At 49.9% G+C, this 14,516-nt stretch overlaps 1 protein-coding gene across 3 annotated transcripts in view; it reads left to right on the forward strand.

The window, feature by feature from the left end:
* ASXL2 (ASXL transcriptional regulator 2) overlaps positions 1-14,516 on the forward strand; it is a 98,958-nt gene that overhangs the window by 44,358 nt on the left and 40,084 nt on the right. The window contains exon 1 of one of the 3 annotated variants that reach the window (XM_084514034.1): positions 7,319-7,456. The exons of the other annotated variants lie outside the window; for them this stretch is intronic. Coding sequence (XP_084370160.1) covers positions 7,420-7,456 — 37 coding nt within the window. The 5' untranslated portion in view covers positions 7,319-7,419. Of the gene's footprint in view, positions 1-7,318; positions 7,457-14,516 lie in introns of those variants that run through there. 3 annotated transcript variants of the gene reach the window in all.

Genomic DNA, 14,516 nt, shown 5'->3' on the forward strand with positions numbered 1-14,516 from the left:
GTATAAAAGTTTCATACCCTGTTACAGAATGGCTGAACAGCCAGGACCCTGTGTGCCTTGGGAACCAGAGGAAGAAGGAAGGGAATTTGTAGCCTGAAATGTGCAGAAAAAGTTACCCACAACTCAAAGCAGAGAATTTGAAAATAACAGTTCCAGGACAAATACAAAAATGCAATTTTGAACTTCTTTGTTGTCTGATACCGATTTTTTTTTTTTTAGAAATGGCATTTTGACTTCCAGCAAAAAGATCATGTTTTCATGTGCTGCAGTGCACTGGAGGTCAAGAACTCCAGTATTAGAGGTGTAATTCTGGCCGGTGGTGGTACTGGGTGTTTTCCTTCTGTTCCTCTGAGGATTGCGTTCCCTTGTCTGAGTAACTCTTAATTATTAATCAACTTACTGCATAGTGTCACGCAATGACCAGGCTTTGAGGGGAGATGGCTTTATCCTTAAGCTTCCCTTCAAGAGACTTGTGAACAACAACGTATGTGTTTGCTGAAGCAGGGGTGGCGTTTCTGTGCATGAATTATTAGGGCTGCGGGTGTACTGAGCCTCTTCCAGACCCAGGGGAGCTCCGTGGAGCCTGGATTTCACCTGTGCTAACCCGGTACTGCAGGAGTGAAAACTGAAGCGCAGTCATCCTGTACATACAGCCCAGTTTAAATCCCATAAGCTGGCTGGCAGTATCTGTAGCCAAACCTTTCCGAGGCCGTGCATCCTGCCTCCTGCCCACAAGTGCACCCTGTATTTCAGCCGTTATGGGTCTGCGATGGATGCAGACGGAGGTGCCCCACCTCGGCTGGCTGCTTCTCTTGCCTCTGGGTTTCAGGTCTTACATGGGGGTGAGCAGCCGTGGTGGAAGCTGCCCGACCTTTGTGGGACACACAGATGCCCTAACGGGGGGCATTTGTTCCACCTACACTCTGCTCTTCTCTGCAGCTCTCACCTTGGCTGCTGCAGGTGGAGCTGAGCCTGCAGTGAGCTGAGAGCACAGCTCTGAGCAGCCTGGCTGCTCACAAGCAGAGGCATCTCACTGCCTGCTGAGCACCACGTTTTGGCCATCAGGATAAGGCATGAAGGGAAGGCTCCCATAGGACATGTAGAGCCACTCATATTTGGTTTGAAATACTGAAATGCTGTGCACAAATAGGAGTAAGTTCCCCCCAAAAGTGAGGTTCCTCTGTGCAGGGGAATGGGTTGGAAAGCAGCGACAGGCGGTGTGTCAGAGCACCTTGTCTGGTGGTTTGTGGATCTGGAAGTCAGAATGCACCTCTGACAAATGAACCCAGTGGTTGTGTTGAGGCTTGCTGTGGCAGTGTTACCGGCAGGCAGACGGACATGAAGCTGACTTGGTCTGAGGTCTTGCCCTGGACAGAAGCTCGGCCTCCTCCATCGTTTTCTTGGTTCCTAATAAGTTTAAGAAATGGCTACTTAGAATTCTGCATGATGCATTGGGAAAAGAAAGCGATGTTTCTGGAAATACTTAGGTCTCAGAGGCCACTTGCCAAAGATAAATTTCATGCTTCAGGATGTAAATCAGCCGTGAGTCCCTTTGCATCGAGAGACTTCCCCGGCAAAATTAAAATTTCTCTCAACATACTGACTTACAGATTCAGCACATTCCTCAAAACACCAAGCTGAAACCCCTGGGGACTGGCTGTGGGGCTGGAGGGATAGCTCTGGAGGATACCTTCCTGCTCTGCTGGAAACGGCTGCAATTGCACATTCTGTGTGCTGCCTTCTGCTCCAGAAACGACCCATCTCTGCCGTGCTTTGTGCTGTTTGGAAAGCCCAGGTGTATGACGACTTCTTCTCGACATAACTTGGATGATGCACTGTGCCTTCCTGCTACAAGCAAGGAGTTAAGCTGACCGAAAGGGAAAGAATCCTGGATTTATCTGACTGCTGATGTTAACAAAGCTGACCTGAAACAGCTTTTCTTTGCAGTCAGCTTTGCTCGCTTGGCCGTATTAAAAGGAAGTGCTTTCTTTCAAGTGCTGAATAACAAAAGCCACTGTGAACATGAAGAACATGATGGACAGCAAGACGTGTTTGTTTAGTACCATACACCATGTTAGTTTTCTTTTGAGCATTAAATTGATTTTTCTTTTTTTATTTTCTTGGGAGCCACCAGGGACTTCTATCCAGAAGATGACAGGATAAAATAAGTGTTCTGGCTGGTAGGGCTCCTGCAGCAGCTCAGAATTTGAGGGCTCTGACGGGTGCTTTCTGTTACATCTCGCTGCTGTGATACGAGCTGGTACTACTTCATTCTGTGATTCTGGGATTTCTACTTCTCCCTGTTTTCAGCAGAGCAGGATGTGCCGCACATCTTAGAGCAAACCCAACATCATTACAAGCCACTGCATTTCTCTTACTTAACCTGCATGAATTGCTTTTAACAGCTGCAGTTGTGACTGGGCCAAAAATCTGGATATTTTTGTAAAGGAAACAACGTGTGGAGGCTTATTCCAGAGCAAGACAACCTTGGTGCATCTGCCAGCAGCACCCGCAGCACCTGGAAGCCAGGCAGGAGAGTGAATGGAAGGCAGAGCCAGGACGCAGTGGTCATCTTCACTAAATTGATGAAGTCCAAATTAAGATTACAGCTCATACAAGTGCGTATTTACTACATTTCGGAAGGACAAGATAAAGGCACAAGCACAAAACTGGAAGGAGCTCTGGCAAGAGTGCTGCAATAGCACAGACCACGACCGAGTCAGTCCGTGGCAGCACTGCAGGAAGGGGGAGGCTGATGTGGGATGGGAATACACGGCCAGGAGAACAGCTGGTAGGGCAGGAACTGCTCTGCTGTGCAGCAGCACTGACGATGCCTTAGCTGAAACTCTGTGTCTGGTTTGGGACTTCAGCAATACTGGCAAAATTCAGCTATTAGGAAAAAATAAAAAATAAAAGTGGAATGGCCCACCAAGGAGTGGATTTCAGCTCTGAGCTGGCCCTGTTGAACAGTCTCTGCTTACTCCTCTGAAGGAATATCTATGGAAATCTGTTTCCTGATTTCAACCTGTGCCTGGTGTGGATGATTTCTGATGGTTAGCCACAGCCAGGTCTGGGTGTGCCAGACCGCAGGAGGCCATCCTGCCCAGAGCCTTTGCTTCCTTCGGAGAAGCTGGAGGTTGCTGGATGTTCATCGACCTGCATCTCATTTTGAGGCATTTTTCAGGTTTTTCCTGAGCATCTCAGCTCCTTAGAACTATCACAGAGTATTTCTGTGTTGAGCAGCACAGCCACTTGCCAAGGCAGCGCCAGCACACCAGGGTCTTCCAGCAGGTCCCCGTGCATCCCCACAGGCACAGCGAAGTGTGCCATGATCCTTTTGGCCTTTGCCATTCTCTTTTTATTGCTGTTTTTTCACTTACTCCTTCTGCGACCCCTCCAACCATCCTTCTTTCATTTGCTGAATCTTTCTCAGTTTCACCATATCCTTTCTGAGGTCAGAAACGCACAAACGGTTCAAAACGTTCGCGTTCTGTGAACACACAAAGCGATGTCTTCTCTCCTATTTTCTAACTTAATGTTTTATGCTTATTCCTTTCCATGATATTTTGCAACAGTCATTGCTTTTTTACCCGGTGATGAGCAGAGCTGGGGTTACATCTGGCGAGTGGGACCTTTTTCCTGAGCACCAGCAGCTGTTTCAGAGTTCATCACGCGGGCTGTACGGCTCCGCTCTTCTTCCCTTTGCTCCCTGTGTTGCCCTCTGAGTTATCCCTGTTGTTTCAGTGCCCCTTCCCCTGGTACCCTGAGGTCCGTTTGCAATTCTTTGCAATCACGTTTACCCTTCTGTCCTGTAGAAGAACTTCCCATGCCATCAAGCTGTGTCTGCCTGCTTGATACCACGTACGGTGAATGGCATCGGTGGAGCGTGCTTCTGTGGGCACCCTGCTGGCCGTCTCCTTTACCCTGTTGCTAAACAGGCAAATTTATTTCTAAATCTTGAGCAATATTTGATGCCTGATAAACATTTTCTTTAGAAGGCTACAGTGGTTAATTTAAGTGATGCCTTTGCCCCTGGCATGAGTTTTGCCCTTATAGACGGGCTGTTTAATTTCCTTTTAACTTGTTTCTGTGTTTCGGTGCGGTTCTTCTTTTTATGAAGTGCTTAGTATTACCGTGACATGGCATATGAAATATTTTTAGAGATTTCCCTCTAGATGTAAAAATAAAAAACCTGTACTCACCAGGAAGTCAGAAACTTCTTGCAAGAATAAGATTTCCTGGCCTGCGTTGCACAAGAGAACATTCAAAGTCAGAAATAAGTTCTTTACTCTTTAAAAGGCTTTTAGAAGGGTTTGGGTTTTTTCTTACTCGTTTAGAGTAACACTGAAGTTGGAAATACATTTCACTATTACATTATGAGAGGGAATGAGCAACCTTTTCATTTTACGGAGTGTTGCAGGAAAATGAGGATCTGATGCCCTGAAAGCCGTGCCGGTGGGTGCTGGTGGGACCGCAGAGGTTTTGCTCCGTGGCACCGGGGCTTGTGCAGGGTGGAGGCTGGGCTGGCTGAAGAAACGCATGCATTGGTGCTGTTGCTCCCGATAAGCTCCCTCTTTTGGCAAAATGTGAAAGTGGACATGTGTTGTGTGGCCATGCGTTATCCTCTGCACAGGCTCCAATTCACCCACACTGACAAATTTGCCGTTTTCGGTGACTTTTCATGCTGCTGTGTCAGTGATAAGCCGTAGGAAGTGAGCAACCACACCAGGGGCTTCCCCTGAGTGCTTTTTGCTTTGCTGGTGATTTCTTGAGTTTTTGTTTTGCAGTGCCTGTTTCCTTTCTCTGTTATTCTCCCTTTCCTCCTCCTCGTCTCACTGCCGTCCACTGCAGCCCCTCGTCGAGGAGCCCCAGGAACCTGCTGGCCCTGCTCACTTGGAGGCTCTGAGCCCCTTTGGGGTCCCTGGGGACCCCGCAGCACTTCTCACCCCTGAGCTTATCCTTTTGGTATCCAGGAAAACTTAGGACAGGCAGCAGGAACATCTGCTTGCTCGCTCCTGCTTCCTCTTCCCCCCATACCATTGGTTTTCTTTGGAGATATAAAATGGAAGCACTAAAGCTGAGAGAGTGAAGCACATGTGGTGCATTTGAATAAATCACTGACATGAAACGTTCTCTTTAAATAAATTCTCTTTAAATAAGTTGTATCTGACAGCTCAGCCGTGAGCCCCCTGGTAGACGTTACAGGTCTGTGTCAGCCCGTGTTTCATGAGGGGGTTTGGAAACATTTAAGGAAGGTCAAAAGCAAAAGATATTTCTTCAAGCAAAATGTCTTTAAAAGAAAAAACACACAGAAAATGCACTAAGCTTCCAACTCCTGGGCTTCTAGTGGTGTTTTCCCTTCCAAGCTGTGACTCGGGAATGGGAGGCAGGGGCAGAATCGCAGCTCCCTTATCTGCCGCAGTGAGCTGAACATCATGCAGCTCAGCTGGCTGACCGGGGTGCCCAGATTCACCTGGATTCACGTTTGATATTTGTTTTTTTGGGGGGCTTGGAAACAAGGCTTGTGCTCGTGGGGTTGATCTCTTTTAAGCCCCAGCTGTCAGCTCGTGGGGTTACAAAGATAATCACGTTCCTGCGTTTCCAACCAGTGGCTGGGTGGAGAGAAGAGGCACCACACCTGCTGCAGGGGTGCAAAGAGCTGTAGCAGGACACCCTCAGGCACGTGAGAGTGCCCGGCAGGGCGATGGGACTGCCCCAGCTGCGGGAGAACCTCGTGAAGCTTGCTTGGTTTCAGACATTCAAATCAATCAGTGCCAGGGCATAAATGTGCAGCACGTGGGACTTTGCTAGGTCTGGGTCTTAATACTTCATTTTGGTGTGATAGCTGTCGGTCTTCTTTCCCTGTGTAAGGCACCTGCTTTATCTGCCCAGCTCCGATTCTTGCCCATAACGTAGCTTTGCACCAAAATGAAATGATCCAAATCTGCGTAATGAGATAGAATAAGGCACTACAACGGGAAATGGTTCCAAAAAATCTTTGCACAAAATATTTTTGAATTCTGATACTTGGAAGGCTTCTTTCATCAGTCACACACTCCAACTCCTCATTATTGTTCCTTCAGAGGCAGTAACTTGCACCGAGCAGAACCCCTGCTTGTGCCAGTTGCAGTTTCTCAGGGCACAGAGCAGCTGTGCTGCAGGGAGCTGCCACTCCCGGAGACATGCAGAAAGGAGCTGTGCCACGAGCTCCACGGGGAACAACAGTTTCTTCAAGTTTTAGTGCTTCATTTACTTACTGCATGCCTCTGGAAGGATTCTTTTGGTTTCCTTCAGCAAAACCCACAGTTTCATTGTACTGTTACCTATAAAAGTAGCTTGCATTTAATATCCCAGAAGTTGCTGTGAAAAGTATAATGAAAGTAGAAAGTGCAAACAGCCTCAGCTTGCTCCCAGCTGTAGTTTTTTGTCTCTGGTGGGTGTTCTGCAGCCAGCACTGTGCGAAAGTGGAAGTGAAGGAGTGTGCAAGTGGCAGTGCCTCCTGGCAGCGACAGGGGTAAGCTGCGGTGGCGCTGGCAGCGGTCCTTGGTGGTGCCTCCATGTGCTTTGCTGCTCTTCTCTTCCACGGGAGTAGAAGGATTTCTGGATGGAACCGAGCTTGCAGTTGCACATTCGTTTGCTCTGCCTTAAAATAAGCAGAAAGACATGAAATTCCCGTTAGAAGGATTCCTTTGGTGGTGTGCTCTGCAGCATCAGCTCTGGAACGCAGCACTCCTACAGCGCCACTTCCTGCACTGAGCGCGTACACGAGACACTCAGAAGACTCCTTCCTGGTTAAAAAAACGATCACCCTGCTTTAAGGATGGCCCAAATTCAGGCAGAGTTTCTCGTGGCGCTGCCCGGGTGCTGGCTCCTTTTTCACCCGTGCAGTATTTGAGGTACAGATGTCAACTCAGGCGAGCCTTTGTGATCCGAACCAGCGTGCAGCTCCGTGGCCAGCTCCCGAGGAGAGCTCTCGGTGGGAGAATGCAGATTGCTGAGGAGAGGCAGCGAAGTGGATGCAAACTGGGGTAGACAGCGACCAGATGAGATGTGCTCCCATTACCGTGTTTTGCTCGGAGGCTTTGGCTTGAGCTCTCCGAAACTGCAGCTTAGCTTAACGTGACATTATTTTTGCTCATATACATATAAAACAGGAAGCACGTTCAGATAACATCAACAGCCACTTCCTTATATGTACAAAAATAAAGTGCTCTGACAGCAGCAAAACTGACACTTTGATTTTAAAAAGGATAGAAACCTTGCATTGTCGACCCACATGGGCATTGCGCTGAGCCAATCAGGAGCACAGAGGAAAAAATTTGAAACAACCCTCATGCATTATTGTCTGTGCATCTGTGCATAAGCGGAAGGCTGGAGGAAGCCAGGAGCATTGATTGCAGATTTCAAGAAGAAGAAATAATGCTCATGGAGCAGCTTTATGCCATTCCACTCGAAGGTAAGACGAAGCTGCTTCAGCAGGCAGCTGCTGCAGATTTGCACTTTAGGGGAAGAAGTGGGTGCTTTTTGGCTCGGATTCCTCGAGCAGCGGTGAGACAGAGATATCTTTTCTTTGGCCTTGAAGCGAAACAGCTCCTCAGCTGCCGTCTTCTGAGTCTGACAATAAAAGCAAAGCCTTTTTGGATACAGTACAGTAATCGTAAAGGCTACTGCCAAGACTCTTTGGTGTCGTGTTCTTTCAAATCATCTTGAAACTTGAAGTGTAAATGCCTCGATTCCAGATGCTTTTATCACCTTTTCACCGAGGGCAACTTGCAAGTGCTTTGTTGTAAGGCGCTGCATGAACAAGGAGTACAGTAACGCAGTGTTCGGTCTCTGGGCGCACCTCATTTGTACGTCTGGGGTTGTTAAGCTCAAATTTACTGACATAGTCTGTGCTCACGGTGCCTGGAAATAAATGTGTGTGACTTAGTCTGGTTTCTATGGCCGGCTGCAAAACTTCAGCGGGCTTGAGTGCAACAGGAGCAGTGCACAAACTTGGCTTTGCGAGCTGGTACAAATAAATAAAATCCACTTTGTTCCAGTATAGATCTGCTCAGACTTTCATGTCTTCTGACAACAGAAACAGCTGCCAAAATGGGATTTTCCTGTAATTCCTGACGTGTTGGATGTTCCTGGTGTACGCTTTCTAATCAGAGGCATCCTGGAGAAGGATCTTGTGTGGCTTCTGCAGCTGACACCTCCTGGGGATCACTGCGATCACAGGGCTCTGCAGCAAAGCACAACCTGTGGTTGCTGTGTTAAAAAGGAAAAAAAGATCAGGTGTTAAAATGAATGTTAAGGGAAAAGGAGGGAGCAAACGGCACAATTCCAGATGGCCCCGCTCCGTTAGCCGGTTACCAGCTTGTTGGGTGTTGGTGTGCAACACACACACTCTGGTGGAGCCCTCGTGGCTCCAATTTTTTTTCAACCAGATTACCGTTTAGTACCAAGTTTGTCTAACTTTCATAGAATATTTTAGTGAGGTTAAAATAGGGTTTCACCAGAAGCTCCTTAAATAGGACAGTGACCAAGAATACCTGCCGTAATTAAACCCCTGCACTTGTTGTGGTCACTGCCAGTGGTCAGTACTTGGGGAAATAGAAACACAACTCTGTTCCATACCTGAAATGCAGTGTATGAGCTTTTAGTACAGAGGAAAGTCTCACGTGTCCTGACACACAGAAGGCCAGCTCGCAGTTGGAGGGCGTCACCGGCTTGTGCTGCAGGAGCTGTGCTCTGGCCGTGGCTCTCAGCTGCCGTAATTAACACTCGCGGGCTGCTCAGGGCGCTGGCTTCAGAAAGGGCTTTGCTGCCGCAAGCCTTTAGCACTTGCAAAAAAAAAAAAAATGCAAGAAAGATCTTTGTTTGGGTTATGTCATTCTGTTTCTTCCTGTCAAAGATTCGGTTGAAATAGCAGCGTTTGTGAATTCAGCCAGTTCCTGCTGGTGCTCGTGACTCACGAGGAAGCAGTTGCCGAGTGTCACGTTATACAGTTCAGCAAGCAATCTGCAAATGCAAAGCCAAAAAAGTTCCTTTTCCTTTATTTTGGTTGGTGTATCCTCCATTCGGGCTGTCCCTCAGTACCAGATTTGGGGTGACCCGTGGATTTTCGTAACGGGCTTTGAGCCACCCGAGGCTGATTGCCCCCCGCTACAGGCTGTGTGAGCAGCCAGGCCGCGGTTGTGGCTCTTCCACCTGCCTGCAGGTTTGGGGGCATTCAGGTGTGCCCGGGGGTGGGTTATGGGTGCAGAATATGCACCAGCAGCTTCTGTGCTGCCATTTCCTGGGGCAGATGCTGCTGCAGGGAGCGAAGGGGTTGGAGGTGCTCGCCCCAACCTTTCAAACCTGGCCCTGCTGGCTTTTCTTTGTACCCTGTGGGCAGAACAATCCAGCCCTTGCTGTACGTGCTTTGAGGCCAGTGTGTAGAAACTCATGTAAAATCGCTGCTGACACCTTTTCTTCCCCGACTGAAAGGCCCAAGGCTTACTGAAGCTTACTGTTTTGGGGTGCCCTTAAATATTCCCATAGGTGTGATATTTCTAAGGTGCCTCTTGGCCCCAAGATGTTTCCACTGAAACACAGGGAAACATGATTTGTAAGTCCCTAAGCTATTCTTCAGAAAACTGAGAGTGGGCAGCCACTTCTTACGGCAAGCACTTTTTAGGAAAAGAGCCTGTTTGGGCAGGGCGTCCCATGGCTGCAGGGAGGCGAGGTCTGACCCCAAAAGCTGCCGGTTGTGATGAATGGAGGGGTTCAGAGCTGCCGGGGGGAGCGGGGAGGAACTGAAAGCTGCTGCCTGTGGCTGCAGCTGCTCGGGGCCATCAGCAGAGCCCCGAAACCACTTCTGTCTGAGCGCGGAGCGTTGCTGTCCTACTGGGCTCCGACTGCACGCAGCCGGCGTCTCTGGTGCTTCTCTTAGCTAGAGACTAGAGGAAATCTGTCGCATGGGTGTTAGTGGAGAGTCACTGAGTGTTGATATATTGATATACTGACCCGTTTCATTCAGACCTTCCAGCTGCACTGCGTTGCAGTAAGGGGCTGGGCAGGGCGGTGTCAGCGCCCCTTGCTCCGTAGGTCTCCAGCTGATGAGATGAATGCGGACTATGAGGGGCAGCCCATTCAAAACCCCAGGAGCCAGGCTGCTGTCGGCACTAAAACCAATGGAAGTGCTCTTTCTGATTTCTTTCTGAAATCTCTCCTTTTGGCAGTCTGGCAGCACGTGCTGGGGGTGCTGGTGTGAGCACCCAGGCCGAGCAGGAGGGGTTTTGCCAGCGGTACCTGCAGCAGAGGGGCACAAACGAGCCTGTGCAGCACTGCCTGGGGACAAGGACTGCTTGCACAGCTGCTTTTCGTGCTCCTTGCTGCTTCGACTTCTCTGGCTTGCCTGGGAGATGTTTGCAATCACTTTCTCATTCCGTGTCACAGGAGCGCACGGAACGCAGGATTTCAAACAAAATCTCGGTGGCTTTAATTTCAGCTCCGTGTCCTGTGTCACGTTAGGTTTTTCCGTGCGGACAGACGTGCCAGGTGCCTTTCCTCTCTGGAGGAGAGGCGTGTTTGAAGCTGCTCTGCAGCCTGCTGTTCCTCCGAGCTCTGCCCTAGGAGGAGGGCAATACAAGCTGGAAAGCAGCCGGGGAGCGAGGCGGCTGCGCACCGGGGGCACGGGACTGCCAGGGCTCCCCAGGGGCTCAGAACAAAGCTCACCCCCAGGAGGTGTCTGAGATCTCTGTGTATGAAGGCATTTCTCCTTCACCTGATTTTCTCCTTCTGTCAGCACGACGGGATCCTCCTTTATTCTCTCTCCATCTATTTTTTCCCTTGTGCCTTTAACCTGAACTGGCTGTTCCGCAGTGAATCAGCACTGGGTATTTTTGAATGCTGTGTGCTGCGATACCGAGGCTCTGTGTTTTCCACGTCTGCATGCCAGTGAAACCTTGCTTGGGTAGGGTTCCTTCTGCAGGCAGAAACCCTCCGCAGTGGCATCAGTGGTGCCCCTAGACAGGAAAACCCCAGCCTGGGCTCAGAGGTGCTCAGGGAAGCCTGGCAGGCTTCAAGGCAGCAGCTGCATCGTGCAGGAGCGTTGCAGGCGTGGATTTCGCAGTGCCTGGCAGCCTGAGGCTCAGGGACTCAGAGCAAAGAGGCTGTCCTTGTGCTTGATGCCATCTGTGGCCTGGTCCCATCCCCTGCTGAACCCCTGCTCAGTTCTGGCCCTCGCCCTGCCCCACAGTAAGGATTTGCTCAGCTCAGCGTGCCGGTGAAGGAGCATCTCCCTACGCTTGTTTTGGTTTTAATCCTGGCATCTTCTACGTCCATTTTGTGCTTTCCTCTCTCGCATTTGAGCCTGAGCAGTCGTCCTGTTGGCTCTGCTGTGCCTCTCAGGGTTTTCAGACTGTCCACCCGCAGCTCAGCTCTGCCAGCCCGCATGACCCTCACTGCTCATTCAAGGGCCGCTCAGTCCTTGCTGTGCTTTTCTGGGTTATATTTAGACCTGGGATGGAAACAGCACAGAGTTTTCAAGATCAGGTACAAGGTTTAGTTTCCTGTCATTCTGCTTGCTCTGACCCCTGTTGACCGGAGGCTTTCTGAGGAGTGTTTGTCCCGGTGCCAAGGCAGCGCTGCTCTGACGCCGAGCGCCGCGTGCTCAGTCGGGTCTGCAGCTGGCACAGCTCCATGCAAATCACGTCTCTTGTGGGACTTGGCCATGCCGTGGTTGTCATAAGCACACTGAATCTGTTGAATTTCCTGTTCAGCCCTTATTTAAAGTAGGAGAGCTGCGTTTGGGCTGTATATGCCTGCACTACAGACCTGTAGGGCTGCGAGGAGTCTTTGTAGGTGTTGGATGCTGTGCAGCGTTTGCCCTGAGTGACTGCCAACATCTTGCTTCACCAACAGAGGATACAAACGTTTCAGCCTTACTAAAATCTAGCTTTTAGGAAACTCTTGGTCATCATCTTCAGCTGTGAAGGTGTCATAGCAATATATAGTACATTTTTTATTTTTAACTTTTCTTCGCTTCTCCTCCCTGTTCTGTTTGTCCCACGTGCAGTGTGGTTGCAGATGGCTTATTGGTGTCTCTGTAACAATCCGCAGTTTTCATTCTTGTCACTGTGCTTCCCAGCCAGATCTGCTAATGTTTTCATCACTTGTAGGAAGTTAAACCTTTTAAAAGTGAAATACACAAACCAGTGCCTCAGACCGTCTCTGTTCTTAGTGAGAGCGGTACGGTTGCGCTCCCTGCTCTCAGCTGATGACATCTTTTAGCCCAGGAATAAATTCTTTTCCTCTCAACACACACCCCACGGTAATTTCCTGATTTTCAGAGCTGTTAAAGCTTTTACTGGTAGCCACATAGGGCTGCATGAGCCGATGTCTTCAAGACTTCCCAGTTCCTTTCCATATCGTGCAGACAGATGCGTAAGGAGATTCCTGCTTCCGAAGCAGCCGGTGGCTCAGACCACAAACACCTCAGCAAGTGCAAAGCGAGTGATTGTCCATGTGGATGCGCTGCGGATGCTGTCCCTGCCTCTCGTGCCCATCCTCTCCTTGCTGTTGTCGTACCGGTGCTTGTAGCAGTGATGGGGCTGGGGACACTTCGCCGTCTGTGCCGCGTGCCGCAGGTGGGCCATGAAGTGGCAGCAGCAGGAGTTCAGTCTGCCCACCCCTCTTTTCACTTGCCAAACTTCAATTTGGGGGTTGGTTTCTCTATTTTCAGTGTCTGTCTGGGGAAATGGGAATGTTTTTTTTATAGCAGCAAGATATCTTCAGCTGCAGCTGAGAATAAAGCGTAGGAAAATTGATTTTCTGTCCACTTAAAGGCCTCTTTTTGCAAGTGTAATGCATTGCCATGGCAGCGCCTCAGCCCAGGGCTTGAAATTCGACTGTGCAGTTTCTTGCTGTAAAAAAAAGGACAGTTTTTTGTTTCCATGACATTACGCCTGCTTTTCCAAGCCTCCAAGACACTCAGCTTAGCTGATCTGCGGAGTTGGGCAAGGGCACGTGTCACAGCAGTGAGACTGGTTCTTACACGCTGTTTGCTCTCCAGGAGAAATTAGTTTGGGTGTGAGCTGGATCTGATGTTCACAATTCTTTCTACATGTGGACCTTTCTGTTCCTGAGCGATTGTTCGCATCTGGAGTGAATCAGGAAGAGGAGTTAATCATGAACAACCGCGTGAGGAAGAGCCGAAATAGCTTTATTTTGACGTTTTTGACAGTGGTCTGTAGAAAATGGTCCCTAAATAGCAGAGAAGAAACTAAATTTAATCTTAGCTAAATTTCCTGCTCTCCGGTAGAAAGCCCCAAGCTGGACACGTTGCAAACCCGACTGGATCTGCGCCGTGCTGGAGGCTACAAGTGGGACTCCTGCCCCTCGGGACTTCACATTCAAGTCACTTAGGACAAGTGACAGTAGGTAAAAACAGATAAGGGAATACATGGAAACAGGTTACGTTCATCTGTACGGCTACACTTTGACCCCTCATTTGGGATTCCAGGCCACAGGTCTGCCAGCCAGCTGTGCTCACCCCATAGCCTGCGCTGGTGTTACCCAAGACGATCGCAGGGGTTGTCATCCTTCTCCAGTTTCCCCACATAAAAGTTACTTGGAGAATTCCTGAATCACCCAAGTCAGCCGTGTGGGGTTTCACCGACCGAGAAAAAAGGTACTTCACAGGGTGAAAATGAGGAAGCTTCAGTGCAGTGAGTAATTTATGGTTCTTCAAAGCGTTGGATGCTTGTGGTAGTGCCACCTCAGCAGCGCCACTGTCACAGCCCAGGAGTGGCTGCTCGTTGCTCTCGTGTGTCCATGAAACACACGGAAATGAAGCGATCTCCTCCTGGCCCTTGCACCATCCTTAGAGGCTCGTTCTCAGGCTTGTGTGTCTTCAGAGCTCCCTGTGGTTCAGCGGGTTAGGCAGTACCTCCCTGAGCAGGGTACGGGATTTTAAAGCAGCTTATTTTCTGCTCTTGGAATGCGTCTTGACAGAGAGAGGCTGCAGTAGAAATGATCAAAGAGACCTGAGAGCTAATTAATTAATTGTGTACGATGTTCCTGAGGAAGAGGGTAGCCGTGCTGGCCCCCCTCTGCACTCACACGGCGGCGATGTGCAGCGCACGAAGCCGGAGGGGAGTTCAAAGAAACGCGACCACATCTTCCCTTCTTCAGACGCCTACATCTGCTTCCTACACGGCTCACATTTGGCCACCTCTGATCTGCTCTGCGTTTGAGTCAGCAACCTAGAAACGTGCTCTGGTGTCCTGTAACACAGCACCTGAAGCTCACGGTCCCGTTACGTCGGCCTCCAAGCAGCTGCTGCAGAGATACTCAGGGCCAGCAGAGCTCTCAGAAGACTTCCTCCCCTGCCTCTGGGCCCTGTGCTCTCTTCCCTGGCCCTGGGTAGGGGTGGGCACTCGTGGGGACCCCACTGGGAGCCAGCACGCCTCGGTAGCCCTCCAGCAACAAAGCAGCGACCAGAAGGCTGGAGCCCTGTGCCTGAGCAGCTCACAGAGGGGCCTGGT

This window comes from Aythya ferina (genome assembly GCF_964211825.1).
Source record: "Aythya ferina genome assembly, chromosome: 3".
In the NCBI taxonomy this organism is placed as follows: Eukaryota; Metazoa; Chordata; class Aves; order Anseriformes; family Anatidae; genus Aythya; species Aythya ferina.